The 16,314-nt window shown below is 39.5% G+C and overlaps 1 protein-coding gene across 1 annotated transcript; it reads left to right on the top strand.

Annotated features, from left to right (window-relative positions):
* The first annotated feature begins 352 nt into the window (after positions 1-352).
* On the top strand, positions 353-15,601 carry ebna1bp2 (EBNA1 binding protein 2). The gene is made up of 9 exons (XM_061975680.2): positions 353-580; positions 5,346-5,429; positions 5,525-5,697; positions 7,108-7,231; positions 13,046-13,135; positions 13,212-13,287; positions 13,431-13,521; positions 13,600-13,771; positions 15,303-15,601. The coding sequence occupies exons 1-9, from the start codon at positions 485-487 to the stop codon at positions 15,348-15,350; spliced, it is 954 nt and encodes a 317-aa protein (XP_061831664.2). The 5' UTR covers positions 353-484; the 3' UTR covers positions 15,351-15,601.
* The last annotated feature ends 713 nt before the right edge of the window (positions 15,602-16,314 follow it).

Here is a 16,314-nt window from a genome sequence, read left to right as displayed (position 1 = left end):
GACCTTTTGTGCATGAACACGTTTCACAACAGAAATATAATTTATATCAAGACATTTTTTTTCAGACACATGGAATCAAAACATTTTAAAAGTGTGTTTGAGTTCAACAGAACTTTTGGTTTAATATACAGTATGGCTGGCAACACTGCCTTTGAATGGTTCGAATTGGAATTACAGTAGTGTACACACACTTCCGTATTCATAACAAAGCACGCAATTACTATTTTAAAACATTCTTTATTTCATAATTTTTACTGTAACCTATTTTGTTTTGTTCATACGTTTGATATTTTATTTTTAGTTTTAGTTTTAATTCTGTTTCCTGTAGGAACCCTTGGTAATACACGTTTTCTTGTCGACGGACTTACTTGAGAGGACCACACACACAAACCTCTTCCCCCACGTGAGTTTGGTAAACGTGTGGCGTGAAATCACGTCGTCCTCCTTCTTATTCAGTATTACTTAAATAACACATTCTAGCCATATGGTTATTGCAAGTGAAACCATGGAACTAATAGACGAGGACGAGATGCTCGGCGAGGAATCAGAAGACGAATACAGCGATTTATCCGACAGTGAGGTGGGTCCTCCTATCTTTAGCTAATGTTAGCAGCTAGCCATTAGATCATGATTTGTACTGTTACAGATTGTGTGTGTTTTTGGGTCGTAGATGCCACATATTCTTTCTCCCTCTAAAAACAAAGCTTATTTTTCGAAAATGCCGAATGCAGCTGAGCTAGGCTCCTGCACCCCCCGCGACCCCGAAAAGGGACAAGCGGTAGAAAATGGGTGGATTTAATTTTTCTGCTGTTAAACTAAATGTGTTTTTCGTCGTCATCTTGAGGACTGTTATATTGCAGCTGAAACGACAATGTCATTAAATTGTGTGTTTTCACTACATTGAGACGTTTTGATTATTAGATTAGATTGTGTGAATGTTGTCTGTCTATCTGTGTTGGCCCTGCGATGAGAAGTGACTTGACCAGGGTTTACCCTGCCTTCCGCCCGATAGTAGCTGAGATAGGCTCCAGCGCCCCCCGTGACCCCGAAGAGAATAAGCGGTAGAAAATGGATGGATAGTTTATTTCAAAGGGGACAATGCACCATACTTGCCAACCCTCCCGGATTTTCCGGGAGACTCCCGAAATTCAGCGCCTCTCCCGAAACCCCCCCGGACAAATTTTGTCCCGAAAATCTCCCGAAATTCAGGCGTAGCTGGAGGCCACGCCCCCTCCAGCTCCATGCGGCCTGCCCAATCACGTTCTGTAGAATGATCGAGGGCGAGTTCTTGGTTTCTTATGTGGGTTTATTGTTAGGCAGTTTCATTAACGTCCTCCCAGCGCGGTAACAACACACAACAACAGCAGTCACGTTTTCGTCTACCGTAAAGCAGTTCGTCTGCCGTAAACAGCAATGTTGTGACACTCTTAAACAGGACAATACTGCCATCTACTGTACATGCATGTGTGACAATAACATCTAGGGCTTTTAGAGAGTGCAGTGCACAACTGCGCACACAACAAGGAGACGAAGCACAATGCATCATCAGAGAGGGTGTTCAGCATGGTTAGAAAGATAGTGACAGAGAATAGAACAAGGATGGACAATTCAACCCTTAACTCAACAATGAGTAGATGAGTGTTATGTGTGTGTATATGTGTAAATAAATGAACACTGAAATTCAAGTTTCTTTTATTTGTGTATATATATATATATATGTGTATATATATATATATATATATATTTATAGCTAGAATTCACTGAAAGTCAAGTATTTCTTATATATATATATATATATATATGAAATACTTGACTTGGTGAATTCTAGCTGTAAATATACTCTGTCCCTCTTAGCCACGCCCCCCCCCCCCCCCCGAAATTGGAGGTCTCAAGGTTGGCAAGTATGCAATGCACTTTCATAAAACACATGACTATACATTAGAGATGCGCGGATAGGCAATTATTTCATCCGCAACCGCATCAGAAAGTCGTCAACCATCCGCCATCCACCCGATGTAACATTTGATCAGAACCGCACCCGCCCGTTGTTATATATCTAATATAGACGATGCAAGGCATTAGTGAGGTTATAAAGCTTTTGCCTGTTAAAGAAAGGAGACTGATCCAATGCAGCACAGACATTCGCGTGCCACGCTGTCACGACCCAGACGCACACTAGTGCGCAATCATATGGGAGCCGCGCTGAGCGCACCTCCAAGCGCGTCTCGCTGCCGGCGACTGCCGGGTATGGGCCCGACGCTCCAGCGCCATCCATTTTCAGGGCTAGTTGATTCGGCAGGTGGGTTGTTACACACTCCTTAGCGGGTTCCGACTTCCATGGCCACCGTCCTGCTGTCTATATCAACCAGGGTGAGCCCCACCCTTTTCGTGAGCGCACTGCGCGCGGAGTGACCCCTGTTACGCGCTCCCGGCAACAGGGGTGGCGGGCAGGTAAGCTGCGCGGGCGGAGCGCGCGGAGTGACCCCTGTTACGAGCCCCCGGCCACGGGGCTGGCGGGCAGGTAAGCTGCTTACCTGCTGCGCGTGAAGGCGGGGTGTCGGTGCGGTGGGCGCGGTGGTGACCCTGCACTTGCGTCGGGCCCTTCTCGCGGATCGCCTCAGCTACGGCTCCCGGTGGGGCCCTCTCGGGGGAAGGGGCCTCGGTCCCGGACCCCGGCGAGGCGTCCCTTCTCCGCTCCGTAAAAGTGTCCATCTCTCTTTTTTTTTTTTTTCTGTTGTGGCATATGCAGCAGGTGCCTGCTCGTTTTTCGTATGTGGGTAACAACATTTAACTATGTATATATATTTCCGAATTGGTTTAACTGCCACCCGCCTGAATCTATTTAAAATCTTTTTTTTTTTAATTTCAACCGCCCGACCCGACCCGCGGATAAAATCTAATTTTTTAAAATTTCATCCGCCCGATCCGCGGATAATCCGCGGACTCCGCTGTTGTGCCCGCAAACCGCGCATCTCTACTACACATGGTTGAAAAAGCCGGAATTAGCCAAAGGCTAGTTTTCATCTGTAGTCCCCTGGTCATGATGTAAAAAAGGCAGTAAAATTACAATTTAAAAGAAAAGAAAGAGAGCGAATAAGAAAAAAAAGCACACAATACATATTAGCCTGGGCGATATAGCCTTTTATAAATATCTCGATATTTTTAGGCCATGTCACGATACACAATATATATCTCGATATTTTGCCTTAGTCTTGAATGAACACGATGCATATAATCACAGCAGTATGATGATTCTATGTGTCTACATTAAAACATTCTTCTTCATACTGCATTAATATATGCTCATTTTAATTTTTCATGCAGAGAGGGAAATCACAAAGTCAATTTACCAAAACTGTATTTATTAAACAGTTATTAAGTAGTGGCACAAACATTCATGTAATTTCCAAAACAGAACATGCAACATTGTCAGAGACATTTTAAAACAAGCTATTAGTGCACTTTTGTGCATGATGTCACTAAGATGACCTATCAAAACAACACTAAATTAAAGTGCACTTTTTGTACAGAATGCCAATGGTTTAAAACAAATAAAGTGCACTTTTGTGCATGATGTCACACAAGATATTTCAATAACTGTCAAATAAAAATTAGCTGCATAATAGGAAATCAAATAGTGTATGTCCTTCGCTATGTGGTAGTTTACTGCGGACATTATCTCCTGTTGTTGACTATTTGTTTCATACGGTGTTGATCTGGAAATGGTTGCTTGGGCATTTTGTTGGTGTGGCACCAAACGGAGATGTTGACATGCAGAGTTTCAAGCACTCTTCATTCTCTAGCGGGTGACTTTTCAAGTCATGCTACAAATTAGCAGTAATGCTACTTTTTGTAGCAACGCTTTTGCCGCATACTTGACATATTACGGTTGTCTGTTCAAAATCTTCCCGCTTGAAACACAACCACCGCTAGACGATGGAACCCGTGCTGTTTTTCTTGGGAATTAATTATTCTTCCTTCATTTGTTACCAGATTCGTACCTTCTTTCTCTCCTATTACCACTCGCACCACTCCGCTAGCACCACAGCTAACGTTACCCATGCCGCTACCTCTCTGCTCCGCGAGAGCGTATGACGTTGCACGCGCGACAGTATGTGACGTATGTAAAAAGGTGCGCTTGTTTTGTCTCTGTGAGGAGAGACGAGAAAGAGTGAGAAACGCTTGTACCGGTAATACAATGCCCGCAGCTAAAAGCAACTGCGTGAGACAAACCCGCGATATATCGTGTACATTCGATATATCGCCCCGCCCTAATACATGATAAATAAATGATAAATGGGTTGGACTTGTATAGCGCTTTTCTACCTTCAAGGTACTCAAAGCGCTTTGACACTACTTCCACATTTACCCATTCACACACACATTCACACACTGATGGAGGGAGCTGCCATGCAAGGCGCTAACCAGCACCCATCAGGTGCAAGGGTGAAATGTCTTGCTCAGGACACAACGGACATGACGAGGTTGGTACTAGGTGGGGATTGAACCAGGGACCCTCGGGTCGCGCACGGCCACTCTCCCACTGCGCCACGCCGTACCTACATATACAATATGATACAAAATAAAATACAACATCACAACATAACATTTATCTTAGCATCAAAACAGGTTAATTTTTTAGTGCTGACAGTGCTGTAGGTGTTGATAAGCCACATTTTACATTTTTTTGTGAAGGCCTTGTAAGTTGTGACCAGTTTAACCTCCTCGGGTACTGAGTTCCACACATTTGCACTCCTTACTGACCAGGCCGACATACTGAAAGTGCTCCTGCTCAGATGAATATGACAGTCACCTCTGTCAGAGCCTCGAGTGACACGCACACGGCTGTTTCTTTGGCTGATGAACTCTGCCAGGGGAGCTGGAGCCAATTCATGCAGTACTTTATAAGTCAGGTTTAAGTCTGCAAATGTGTGAAGACTGTCCCAGTTTAAAATACTGTATTGTTTTAGAATTGCACTGTGATGATAGTGCCTAGGTTTTTATCCATAACCTTAATTGCTTGTTTGTAGAAGATTTCCAATGGTTGTTTTTAACTCTGACCAGCCTGAGATCAGCTGGTAAGGCAATAGTTGAAGTGGCTGAAAATCATCGAATGCAAATACAATTTTGCAGCTTCAGTTGACATTTCATTTCGATTTGCATGAATATTTAAGAGATTAAACTCGATTATTTTACACAATTTGCCAATATGGGCTTTAAAGGAAAGCTCTGAATCTATTAACACATGATATTTATATTGGATGACAATTTATATTTTTTCTCCATTAATATGTATGTCGGGGTCAGATGATACTATTATAATCAAATCCCTGTTGTTTTTTTAGCTCCAAGAAGCTTTTGCAAAAGGCTTGTTGAAACCTGGAATGAACTTGGTGGTGGACAAATCCAAAAAGTACGCCAATAATGCGGTGAGTGATATAATAACGTATTTTGACCTTTTGTATATTTAATATTCCTAAGTTGATTGCGCACAGTTCCTTCACGACATGATTGCTTTATGCAGGAGGGTTTGAAACAGTGCTTGGGAGACTTGAAGAGAGACCTTCCCTGGGTAGAGAGATTGGACCGTACCAACCCACCAGTTGATGATATCTTTGCCAAGACTGGAGGTAAAATACCAAATGCCAACAATGGAGACGTCGATGCAGAGGATGATTTCCAGAGGGAAATGTTCTTGTAAGTGTCCACATATTAAGTTCACTTTTAAGCATTGGTATCTTGATAATATTTTATTGTCTTGTTCATCATTTAGGTAACATTCATTCATCCATTTTCTACTGCCTGTCCTTTTCGGGGTCGCAGGGGACTCGATAACCCTGTAAAATAGTTAAAAAAAAGTTTACAACTTGTAAAAGTTTTAGTTGTGTTTTGTGGCCCTGGACTATTTTTCTTTTGTGGAAGAGGGTGAAATATTGCTTTTTTTAGTAAAGGTTAACGACCACTGCCCTAAGGTTGACAGTTTCGGGGTGCAGACACAAACACACACACGAAAGCAGGGTTTCCCCGAGACTGGCGTGGTTTTATGGGTGTGGTCATCATGACGTCATCAATTTGCAAAATTTTTCCAAAATGTGTTTCTTTAAAAAAGCTCAAGAAATGTAAACATACATTTCAAATCAAATCTGATATTATCAATCAGTATTAACATATTTTTTTATCGTTTTCGCCATATTTTCAATTGTTGCCGCTTACTGTACTATGTACTTTGATGATATTTTTTAAGTGTCTAGAGACTTAATTAGTTTTTTATTAAAAACAACTAGCAACAAACAAATCTTAGCGTCTTTTTATGGTGATGTTATAAAATGTCGTCGTGTTTAGAGACTATACTTCTGTCCCTCAAAGTCCCTGACAAAAGGCGAGCATGACATCCTACTTGCTTAGCGCTGTTGCTCCAGTTGGACTTTCCCTCTTTATAAGCCGCCTGTCCTCTTAAGTATTTGCACATTTTGTATACGGCTGTCCGCGAGTATATCTGGGATATGAGGTGGCAACTTTTATAGGATGTACCTGCCTTCCGCCCGAATGCAGCTGAGATAGGCTCCAGGACCCCCCGCGACTCCAAGAGGGACAAGCGGTTGAAAATGGATGGATGGACGTCCAGATCACAGACATGCCACCGACGCTCCAGGATAGCGAGCGTTTTGATTACACCCGGTTTCGGTGCCGCTGTTTTCGGGAATCAAAGTATTTTTTTCAGTGGTTGAGTTTTCGGTACATCACTTGTCAATAGTGCGCAAATAATAGGCTATATCATTTCATACTGTTATGACCAGCTGGTGTTAATGTTTTATGTTTGTGTGGCTAAGATTTGATGTCATTTTTTCCCATGTTTGAAAAACACACCGTCCGTGCCTAAAAGGTGATTGGTGGAGAATGAGGAAGTGTTCTTTTGTGTCTGGTTTTTAGAGCCATCATCTTAAATATTGATCTCTGTCTGGTCACTGTTGGATGCTGTGTTTGCATTTAATCTCTAAAGCTACCACATTGTGAATCTTTCAACAGCTCTCTTGGATTCTACATGTTTGTGTAGGCATCCAACTTGATTTAAAAATGATTTGTTTTGACTGTTAAATTCTTTCACAGCTACCGTCAAGCTCAAGCAACAGTTCTTGCTTCCTTGCCCCTCCTGAAGAAACACAACATTTCCACCAAGAGGCCCAATGACTACTTTGCTGAGATGGCCAAGTCTGATCAGCAAATGCAGAAGGTGAATGCTGTTTACTATGCTAATCTGTGCTTAATATTGTGATCAGGATTTCAAAGGGGTGGAATCAGGCTGTGGGAATACATAGTTATTTGAGGTAAAATAATATTACAAATTAAGATTTTTTTTTTTCAAGAATTATATAGCATATTAGGCATTTTTTAATGTTGAGTCATTTTAAATATTGTTGTTGGTAGGTTCACAAGTTATCCACGGAGTCTTAAAGCCTTAAAATTACTAATTATTTTTTGTTTAAACAAATACATAAACATATTTCTCGCTTTTAATATTTTAATTTTTGAGGACGCTATTTATAACTACAAAATGGAATTCATGTAGCTGTGCAACTTTCACAACTTTGGGCACAGTAGTACTCTAAGGGCCTGATTTACTAAGATCCAAATACCACGCGCTAGACAGCATGTGCAAAAAATTAAATAGCGGGTATTATGAGTGGGCGTGTAATCTACTAACACTGCGTGTGCATTTGAAAAGTGGTGCAGATTACATTATTAAAATAAGGATTTTGCATGCATATGGTGGTTTTATTAAGGAGAGGATCATTTTCTGCACAACATGTCGCACACCTGTGTGCGACATGTTGAACCGGCAGCAATCAGTAACATCTTTTCTGAAACACAATATAGACAACAGAAACAAATGCACACTGACAATTATGTGCACGAGGCTGTGGATCACACCCCCAGCCTATTTGTGCTTCTGGAATGACTCAAACACACAACAAAATACATATTTTCATGTTGGAGATGTAGTAATATATTTCCTAAATAAATAAAAAAACAAGCAACAATTAAAAAAACACCAGCAGACATCAAAACACATAATTCGTATTCATTTTAATCAGCCTCTTAAGTCATCCAGCAGCTATGAAACTATACAAGGAAATTGCTGAATAGACGATATGGTTTGTATTTTTTTAGTTCTGTCAGTCCAAAATGTTGACTCTGGGATCCCAGATGCCCGCTATTTAGCAGAATGCCGTGTTTTTTTGTTGTTGTTTTTTAGCCAAAGTGGTAATTTGCCCCCCTTGTCCCCTACCCTGGACCTGGCTGGGGACCTGCGGCCCCCATACCCCTGTCTTATTTTCAGTCTTTTTCATTAAGTTCAAATCACCTGCCTGTTAAATGCGATGTCCAGAGGCATTAAAAATGTAATTCAATTGTAGGACTTGGCCGATAGTCAACATGTCATTCCATCAAACGATAAATGAAAAATGAACTGAAGAACGATGCAGTCATCGATAAATATCTTCGTCTGTCTGTGTAATTATTTTCTTGGTCTCTGGCTTTAAACTGGATACAAGATGTCTTGTAAGGTACGAAAGCAAGAAACGTGCTGCCTTCATAGCGACTACTCTGCTGGACCGCAAAATGAAATGGCTCTTGGGGCCCAAACTTTCGTCACTGTTAGCGTGTAGTCCTTAACTCTAACACCCTGTTGTGTTGATGAGGAAGCAGAGCTTGTTTTATGCACAACTCTTTGATTTCAGTCTTCTCCAGTTCAACACATGTGCTAACTTAGCTAACATTTGCAACTCTCATGACGCAGGCATCTCACTTAACCTACGGTGGCTTAGGATGGTCAAACGAGGCAATTCTCACACTTGACCACAACTCTTATTTTCTGACCTAGTTCCTCCAACTGCTTGACGCTTTATGCATAACTTGATATCTACTGTACCCATTTTAAACACCTGACAGGGTGTAAAATACAACCTATTCAAGATGTTAAATTGACTCCGTTTTTTTTAATGCATTTTATTGGCATCTTTGCAAATGTCATTCCATGACATGTGTTTTTAAACTGTGTAAATCAGTCATCTATTTCCAAACACATGCATTATTTGTATTCCTAGTATGATGTTCATTTATTATTCCATAAACCCTTTTAATGATTTTTTTTTAAATTGTATCGTGGTTAAAAAACATCCTTCAGTCTGTGGCTAGCATAAGTCATACATTTAGAGGATTTGCATGTTTTCAGCATGTTTTAAAGAGATAACATGACTTCTGGGTAGATTATATTGATCAACTAATTAAAAATGGATGTTAATTTAAAGGGCTTAAGTGCAGTTCCACTTAAATCATTTTAATTGAAAGTACAGTGTGGTGATTGACAGGCGGAACCTTTTAATTGGCTATTGTCTACGGCCAAGCATGTAGTCAGAACACTCGATGTTACTACAGTAAATAAATAAATACAAATATCCAGTTCTAATTCACTAGATAATAACAGCAGGGTTTCCCTTTAATATAACTGAATTTGGTGCACCATCACCACCACGATATCATGGCCGCCACACCTTGAAAAATAAGTTGTTTTTTTAAGTGTAAAAAAATAAAGTAATATTATGTATTGTAGCCTCGAGAAGAAGTCACACAAAGTCAGACATTTTTCACTTTTATTGTCAATCTTATGCCAACAAACAGCACAATTTCAACATGTTTTACCTCTCATGCAAACACTTGCGTCTCCGTGCTTCCCGGGATACACAACACTTTCTCATTCTCCAGCAATACGCAGTGCCTTCAGGCACAGACTGAGTGTTTGTGATCATGGGGAAAATCAACATCAAATCAAAACCACATGGACATTATAGAACATTACCACCAGTAGATCATCACCCTGGCACACTTGTCTGTCCGTGCAGACGTGTGTGGAACTGTCAGTTTGCACATCCTTTGGACACATACTAATAAATAAGACGCAAAATAGTGCTCGCAAAACGGTGATGAGTGTTAATAAATCACATTGCGTGTGATAGTTATGGTTAATTGATGAATTATTATTGATATTAGCATTTTTCCTCCCACTATTGTAGGCGTTTTGATGATTGGCATATATTTTACACTTTGATAAAGACAGACGCAAAATGGATTGCATGGGGAGGAGGGAGATGTTTGAGATGAGGGGGGCGGGGTTGAGGGGGCAGGGTTTGGTGGTAGGGGGGGTGTATATTGTAGCGTCCCGGAAGAGTTAGTGCTGCAAGGGGTTCTGGGTATTTGTTCTGTTGTGTTTATGTTGTGTTACGGTGCGGATGTTCTCCCGAAATGTGTTTGTCATTCTTGTTTGGTGTGGGTTAACAGTGTGGCGCATATTTGTTACAATGTTAAAGTTGTTTATACGGCCACCCTCAGTGTGACCTGTATGGCTGTTGATCAAGTATGCTTTGCATTCACCTATATGTGTGTAAAAGCCGCATATATTATGTGACTGGGCCGGTACGCTGTGTGTATGGTGGTGAAGCGGACGTGACGACAGGTTGTAGAGGACACTAAAGGCAGTGCCTTTAAGGCACGCCCCCGATATTGTTGTCCGGGTGGAAATCGGAAGAATGGTTGCCCACATGGGAATGGTTTTCGGGAGGGGCACTGAAATTCGGGAGTCTCCCGGGAAAATCGTGAGGGTTGGCAAGTATGGATTGCGCGCCTTATTCTGCTAACTTAACAGGCGCAATACACTTTGCACATGTTTAGTAGATCAGCTTTGCGTGTGCTATCAGGTTTACACATGTTTTAGTACACGCAAACCTTTAGCAAATCAGGCTGTAAGTGTTTTCCTCTGCTCGATTGTGACAGCCAAAAACACTGCAAAAGTTAGCATCTCTGCTACAGCTAAATGTTTATTAGTCCCTTTCACAGATGACTTATTGTTGTGCTTTCCTCCACCATGGCGACGTCACTTGAAAACACTCAATATGAAGCACACTGTACCTTCTGCAGGAACATTTGGAACATAAGGCATTTCAATCAAATGCAAATTAGAAACTGGTCTATACGATATTTGCTGATTTTTATTTTAGCGTTCCAAATAAACATTGTTTTACAGTGGAACGGCTTCTGGTGTTTTTAGTTAGGTTAAGCATTTTGTTTTCCAATATCAAGGAGCAGTGAATGAATGAAGATATTTACAATTATTGTTGGCCTTCTATTTTCCTTCATATCTTTATACTTTTGTATAAGTATCAATGTGAAATGGGCCTAAGTTTTATTCATTATGATATTAAACATGTCTCAAGTCTTAAACTTGATTTGTTGAAACCTGCAGAGACCCCGGTTGAAATGCAATAGCAAAGCGATAGTACCCATACTGTAGTGTACAGGATTTAAGACCTAGCAATTGCTAAGGACTTGCAGTCACACGGTATATGTTAGAACTTCGGCAGCCAAGTTTAACGAGACAAAAAAAATTGCATTTATCATGTATAGATGCAGATTAATCACACAATTTATCTTGACACATGCTCCTATACCTTAACCGTGGATAGTTACCTGAAAGGTGGAGTGTGTTATACGGTTAATGATCAGGTCATACATGCAATGCAAAGATGAGTGAAGAGATACCGACTGATGTGCTCGCTGGCATAGTTCACTTCAATTTATACCCCGACGTTACTTTAGACAAAAAAGCTACCACGTTTTGTGGGAATTATTCTCAGGCATTCAAGTAAAACCTTTTTAAAATGTTGTTCCTGTATGACATTTTGACAATTAAACTGCATTAGTTTTAAAATATCGCTTGTTTTATGTTTATTTATATAATGCAAGCAATTTAATTCAAAAGTGCGGTTAATCTGATTTAAAAGAATAATCATTTGACCACGCTTATTAAAACATGACCAAATTGAAGTTTAAAAAGGAATGGCACTTTTTTAGAATTGTGCCAATAGTTCACAATCATTATGAGAGACATGGATGGATGTATTTTTTTTCAATGCATTCTAAATATTAAGTGAATGCGATCAAAAGTCAGCTTACACTGAAGCTTATAAGAGCTGTTCAATTCTGCCTACGAAGCCCCTAAAACATTCAAACACCTTCATTAGGGTTTTATATACATGATGTAAGTTTAACATTTAATAGTTATGTATTTTGGTCATTTTAAGTATACACAGTGCATTAATCTCAAAAACGCTTAATGATGTTTGCTTTTTTTCTTCATCACTGATTTCTGCTCACTGCAGACTTTATGAGAGCCAAAAATAATAAAATATCACTTACTATATAAGGTCTGCTGTCATTAGGATGCCAACTGCTGGAATGTTCATATATTCCCATTTAGATGAAGACTCGCGAAGAAACCGCATGAGTTCAGGGGACCAAGCGTCTTTTTGTGTCATTCTGGCCATTTTCGGATCCTAAATGGCTGTCATAGTGTCCCAACTTGTCGGATTATATCCTCAGTCATCTACTTTCCAGGTGAGAGGCATGATTTATGATCTACATGAAAATTTCCAAAAAGCAGGGAAGCGAGGAAACAGCAGACCACTCTGACGTAAACATAGGCACACACGGTAGTGACCACGGCGCTGCTATAGTCTGCGTTAGTGCTTATAATAACAATATCACTAATATTTGATAAATATTCCAGTCACAAAATATAAATGTAGTATTGTTGGCGCTTTTTAAATGGTTATCGGATTTTATGGCCGGAATAGCGGACATCCCATTGGCTACGCTGTGAGCAGACTTTTATTTACGTTAATTTAATATTTAGAATGTAAAAAAAAAATCATGTCTTTCATAATGATTGCGAATGATACACAAAATTCCCCCAAAAATATGCAGTTCCCTTTTAAGTAGCTTGGATAAGCTCCGGCCCCCAAGCAGTAGTAAATGGATGGATGGACTGCAATTGTGTACATTCTTGTTAATTTCTTTGGTAAACGTCAAGGTTTGAAAATGTCTATAAAGTTAGCAACCCTTTCTTTGTACCTTTTTTTTTTTTTTTTTTAAAGCATCCTAATTGAATGTAATTAAATATATGCACACATTTCTCGTATGATTCACTATCCAGATCAGGAAAAAGCTGCTTGCAAAGCAGGCAGTGCTGGAGAAGTCGGAGAAGGCCAAGAAGATCCGCGAACAAAGGAAGTTTGGCAAAAAGGTAAGATAAGTGGAACGGGGGGGACAATGGTATCGTTCTTTTTCGTCGCTATTAATGATTGGGTTTGTCATGCCAGGTCCAAGTACAAGTGATCCAAAAGAGACAGAAGGAGAAAAAGGCAATGATGTCCGCTGTTAAGAAATACCAGAAAGGTTTGTTCACTTAAGTCTGGATGTTCTGCCAGTGTAACTCAAACCAAACTCTATTTACTGTGTTGATAAATATGTAGTATTTACAGTATGCACCTCCTTTCTTTGCTCTAAAATTGTAACTGTTCTGATCATTGCACTTTCAGGAATGATTGACAAGTTGGATTTCTTGGAAGGAGACAAGACAGCAACGAAAGACACTCCTAAGAGTTCCAACAAAGCAATGAACCAGAAAGGGTACATTTCTTAGTTTTAATTTGCATCAGTAACTGTAAAAAGTGTTTTCCTAACCTTTGTGAATGCTCATTTTTATAGAGCCAATGCCAAGAGGAAATATAAGGAGCAGAAGTTTGGCTTTGGAGGCAAGAAGAGCGGAAAGAAGTGGAACACCAAAGAAAGTTTCAATGATGTTTCCAGTTTCCGTGGCAAGGTGGCTCATGGAAAGGGGGCAAAAGGAGGGAAGAAAGGAAAGGGAGGGAAACAAAATGTAAGTTACACACAAGGAGCACTTTTTACCCTTCAGGGGACAAAGGCTGGTTAGTTTGGTCCGTTCAATTTTTTGCCATAATTGTTACTATTAATTATTTTACCTATTATTCATGATTTTTCCTTATAGGATTGTTTTAAATGTACAATTTTACATTTCAATGTCAAATCCTTTATAGGTGTATGATACACCGGCAGTTATTTGCCAATACCTAATCTTGAGAGACATTTGTGGTGACGTAATACGAGAGTACCGTTGTCATTTGCAACTGACGACAGAGCAACATGGCAGACAGTAATTCTGACTGCCTTACTGACAGAACCAATCACAGACCAATCCTTAAATTCTTGTACCTAAATCTAGCGAACGAAAGGCACCACACAGTGTAAACCAATCAGAAACAACCTAAGGCGGATTTTGCATCTTTATTTTTCACACACATCTCATCAGCACAGTGCTGTCTACTTGGCTACTTTCTCGCTAAATCTGGTATTTTTCCAACTCCTCTTTGTGACTTTCTTTCAAAAGCGAGTAGCGACAAATCTAGCAACTTTTGTGGATGTATCACTCTGTCTTCACCATACAAGCGGTGCTGCTGTGAGCCTTTCCTCACAGGCCCTGTCTACTGAATGTCTGCTCTTAGACAGCTTGTAATGAAAACATTTAGTTGTACTTTTAAGTGCAATCACAGTTAAGTCCATTCCTGTCTGAGCAGAGAAGAGACGCACACGCACTCTGCAAAGCTGCCGCTGTTTCTGCCTTGGTTGATATGTGAATGTTTGATCACTGTCACGCTTCAAATAAAAACAAACCAATCGTTCATGTTAATGAGCCAGTCAATAGATTTGTTTTGTTTGTGAATATCACAACCCTTCAGTCTTTTGATCAAATTTGATACTCGAACATTTAAGGATGTAGAACAAAGAAAAATACAACTAAACTAAGAATCAACAGAAGAAAAAATATTTACAGTTCTAATCATAATTTATAATTTTTTAACTCACACATCTTCTTTTCTTTTAGTTTGGGGATTGCAATGCATTGACGTTGATAGTTCTATTTGCTAATCATTAATACAGGAATAGTCTGTTTTGTATGTGTCTTATTTAACAAATAAACACATGACATTGTTCTGACATGATACTTTAATTTTCTTTTGACCATGCAAAGCATCCATCTTCATCGAATCGTATCACATCGAATTGTATTGAATCATAATGGTTTAAAAAATATTGTAAGTAAATCGTATCGAAATTCATATCGGATTGCCATTTAAGGTATAAATGCACACTATGTACTGTATATATGTGTATAAATATATATGTATATGTGTGTGTATATGTTTGTATGTATATATGTGTGTGTGTGTGAGAGAGAGTGTGAGTGTTTAGGACTGAAGTTCTAGACATTTGAGCAAAAGAAAAAAAACAAAAGAAAAATATGCCATATAAAACTTAAGGACTGGGAGTTAGAGTCCCTGGGTGTACCTGCTTGTGGAGATAATTTGGATTTTCTTGACATTTTCTTTCAGAAACGTCCAGGCAAGTCTGTACGCAAGAAGATGAAGTCTCGCTCATGAAAACAAGACTGAGGTTTTTCAAAAGGACTTGAACTTTGCTTTTAGGGTGAATTTCCCAACAGCTGGTCTTGAAGACACACAAGAAAGTTGACTTTGGGAAGTTTTGCTGAATCATTCTTCTGTAAGGTGTGTGTAAAGGTTCAAGAGGTACATACAAGTAAGGAAGACATTCTGCTGTGTAACTGGCCATGTACATTCAACGACAAATATTTTCTCAACGCTGTTAAAAATAAAATCTCCATCCCCTTAAATGTAGTCGTAACAAAATCTCTGTCCACATAAATACACATTTACTAACTGGCATGTGTATTTTGACCAATCAGAAGCCTTGGTGACACATCAATATATATATGTACATTAGCTTTAAAATCAGCACACACTTGTATATAGCCCAGGAAAACTCATGAATGTTCCTTATAACATGCTGCACACAATGGCACCAATAAGTCTATAGCTTCATGTTATTTTGTTAAATAAGGTTTCAAAACATTTTATGTGAAAACCAAAAAGCTCAGTTTTACCTGTCCACACTAGTTTTTTTAACATCTGCCCAATTTAACCTGTGGAAAAATATTCATATTCATGTAGACATGGCTTAAGGAGGCTGTTGCTGGAATGTGGAACATACTTTCATGATTTGTGCAACTTTTGCAATAATTATGAAATGGCAAACTTTATCTTTATTAAATATCATATATGGATATTTTCCCTATTGTGCTAAACTGAGAGGTAAACACCACAATCTCCCTGCCCTTCCATTAACTTTGTTTTTGCCTTCCCAGCGTGTTGATTGTCTCCCATGTGACCTGACATTTTTAATAATACTGAGCAAGTGTCACTTTTGCTCTTTGCCTTTCATTAGTATGTGACAATAATTGCTTTATATAAAGACCATCCCAATACTTGTTTTTCTTCGCTGGTTCCGGCAGCCTTTGTGTCATTTTTTCATTGTGAGATGATAAAA

Source organism: Nerophis lumbriciformis, linkage group LG14 (assembly GCF_033978685.3).
Source record: "Nerophis lumbriciformis linkage group LG14, RoL_Nlum_v2.1, whole genome shotgun sequence".
Lineage (NCBI taxonomy): Eukaryota > Metazoa > Chordata > Actinopteri > Syngnathiformes > Syngnathidae > Nerophis > Nerophis lumbriciformis.
Note: the sequence above shows the minus strand (reverse complement) of the source record. Positions and strands in the feature narration are given on the sequence as shown.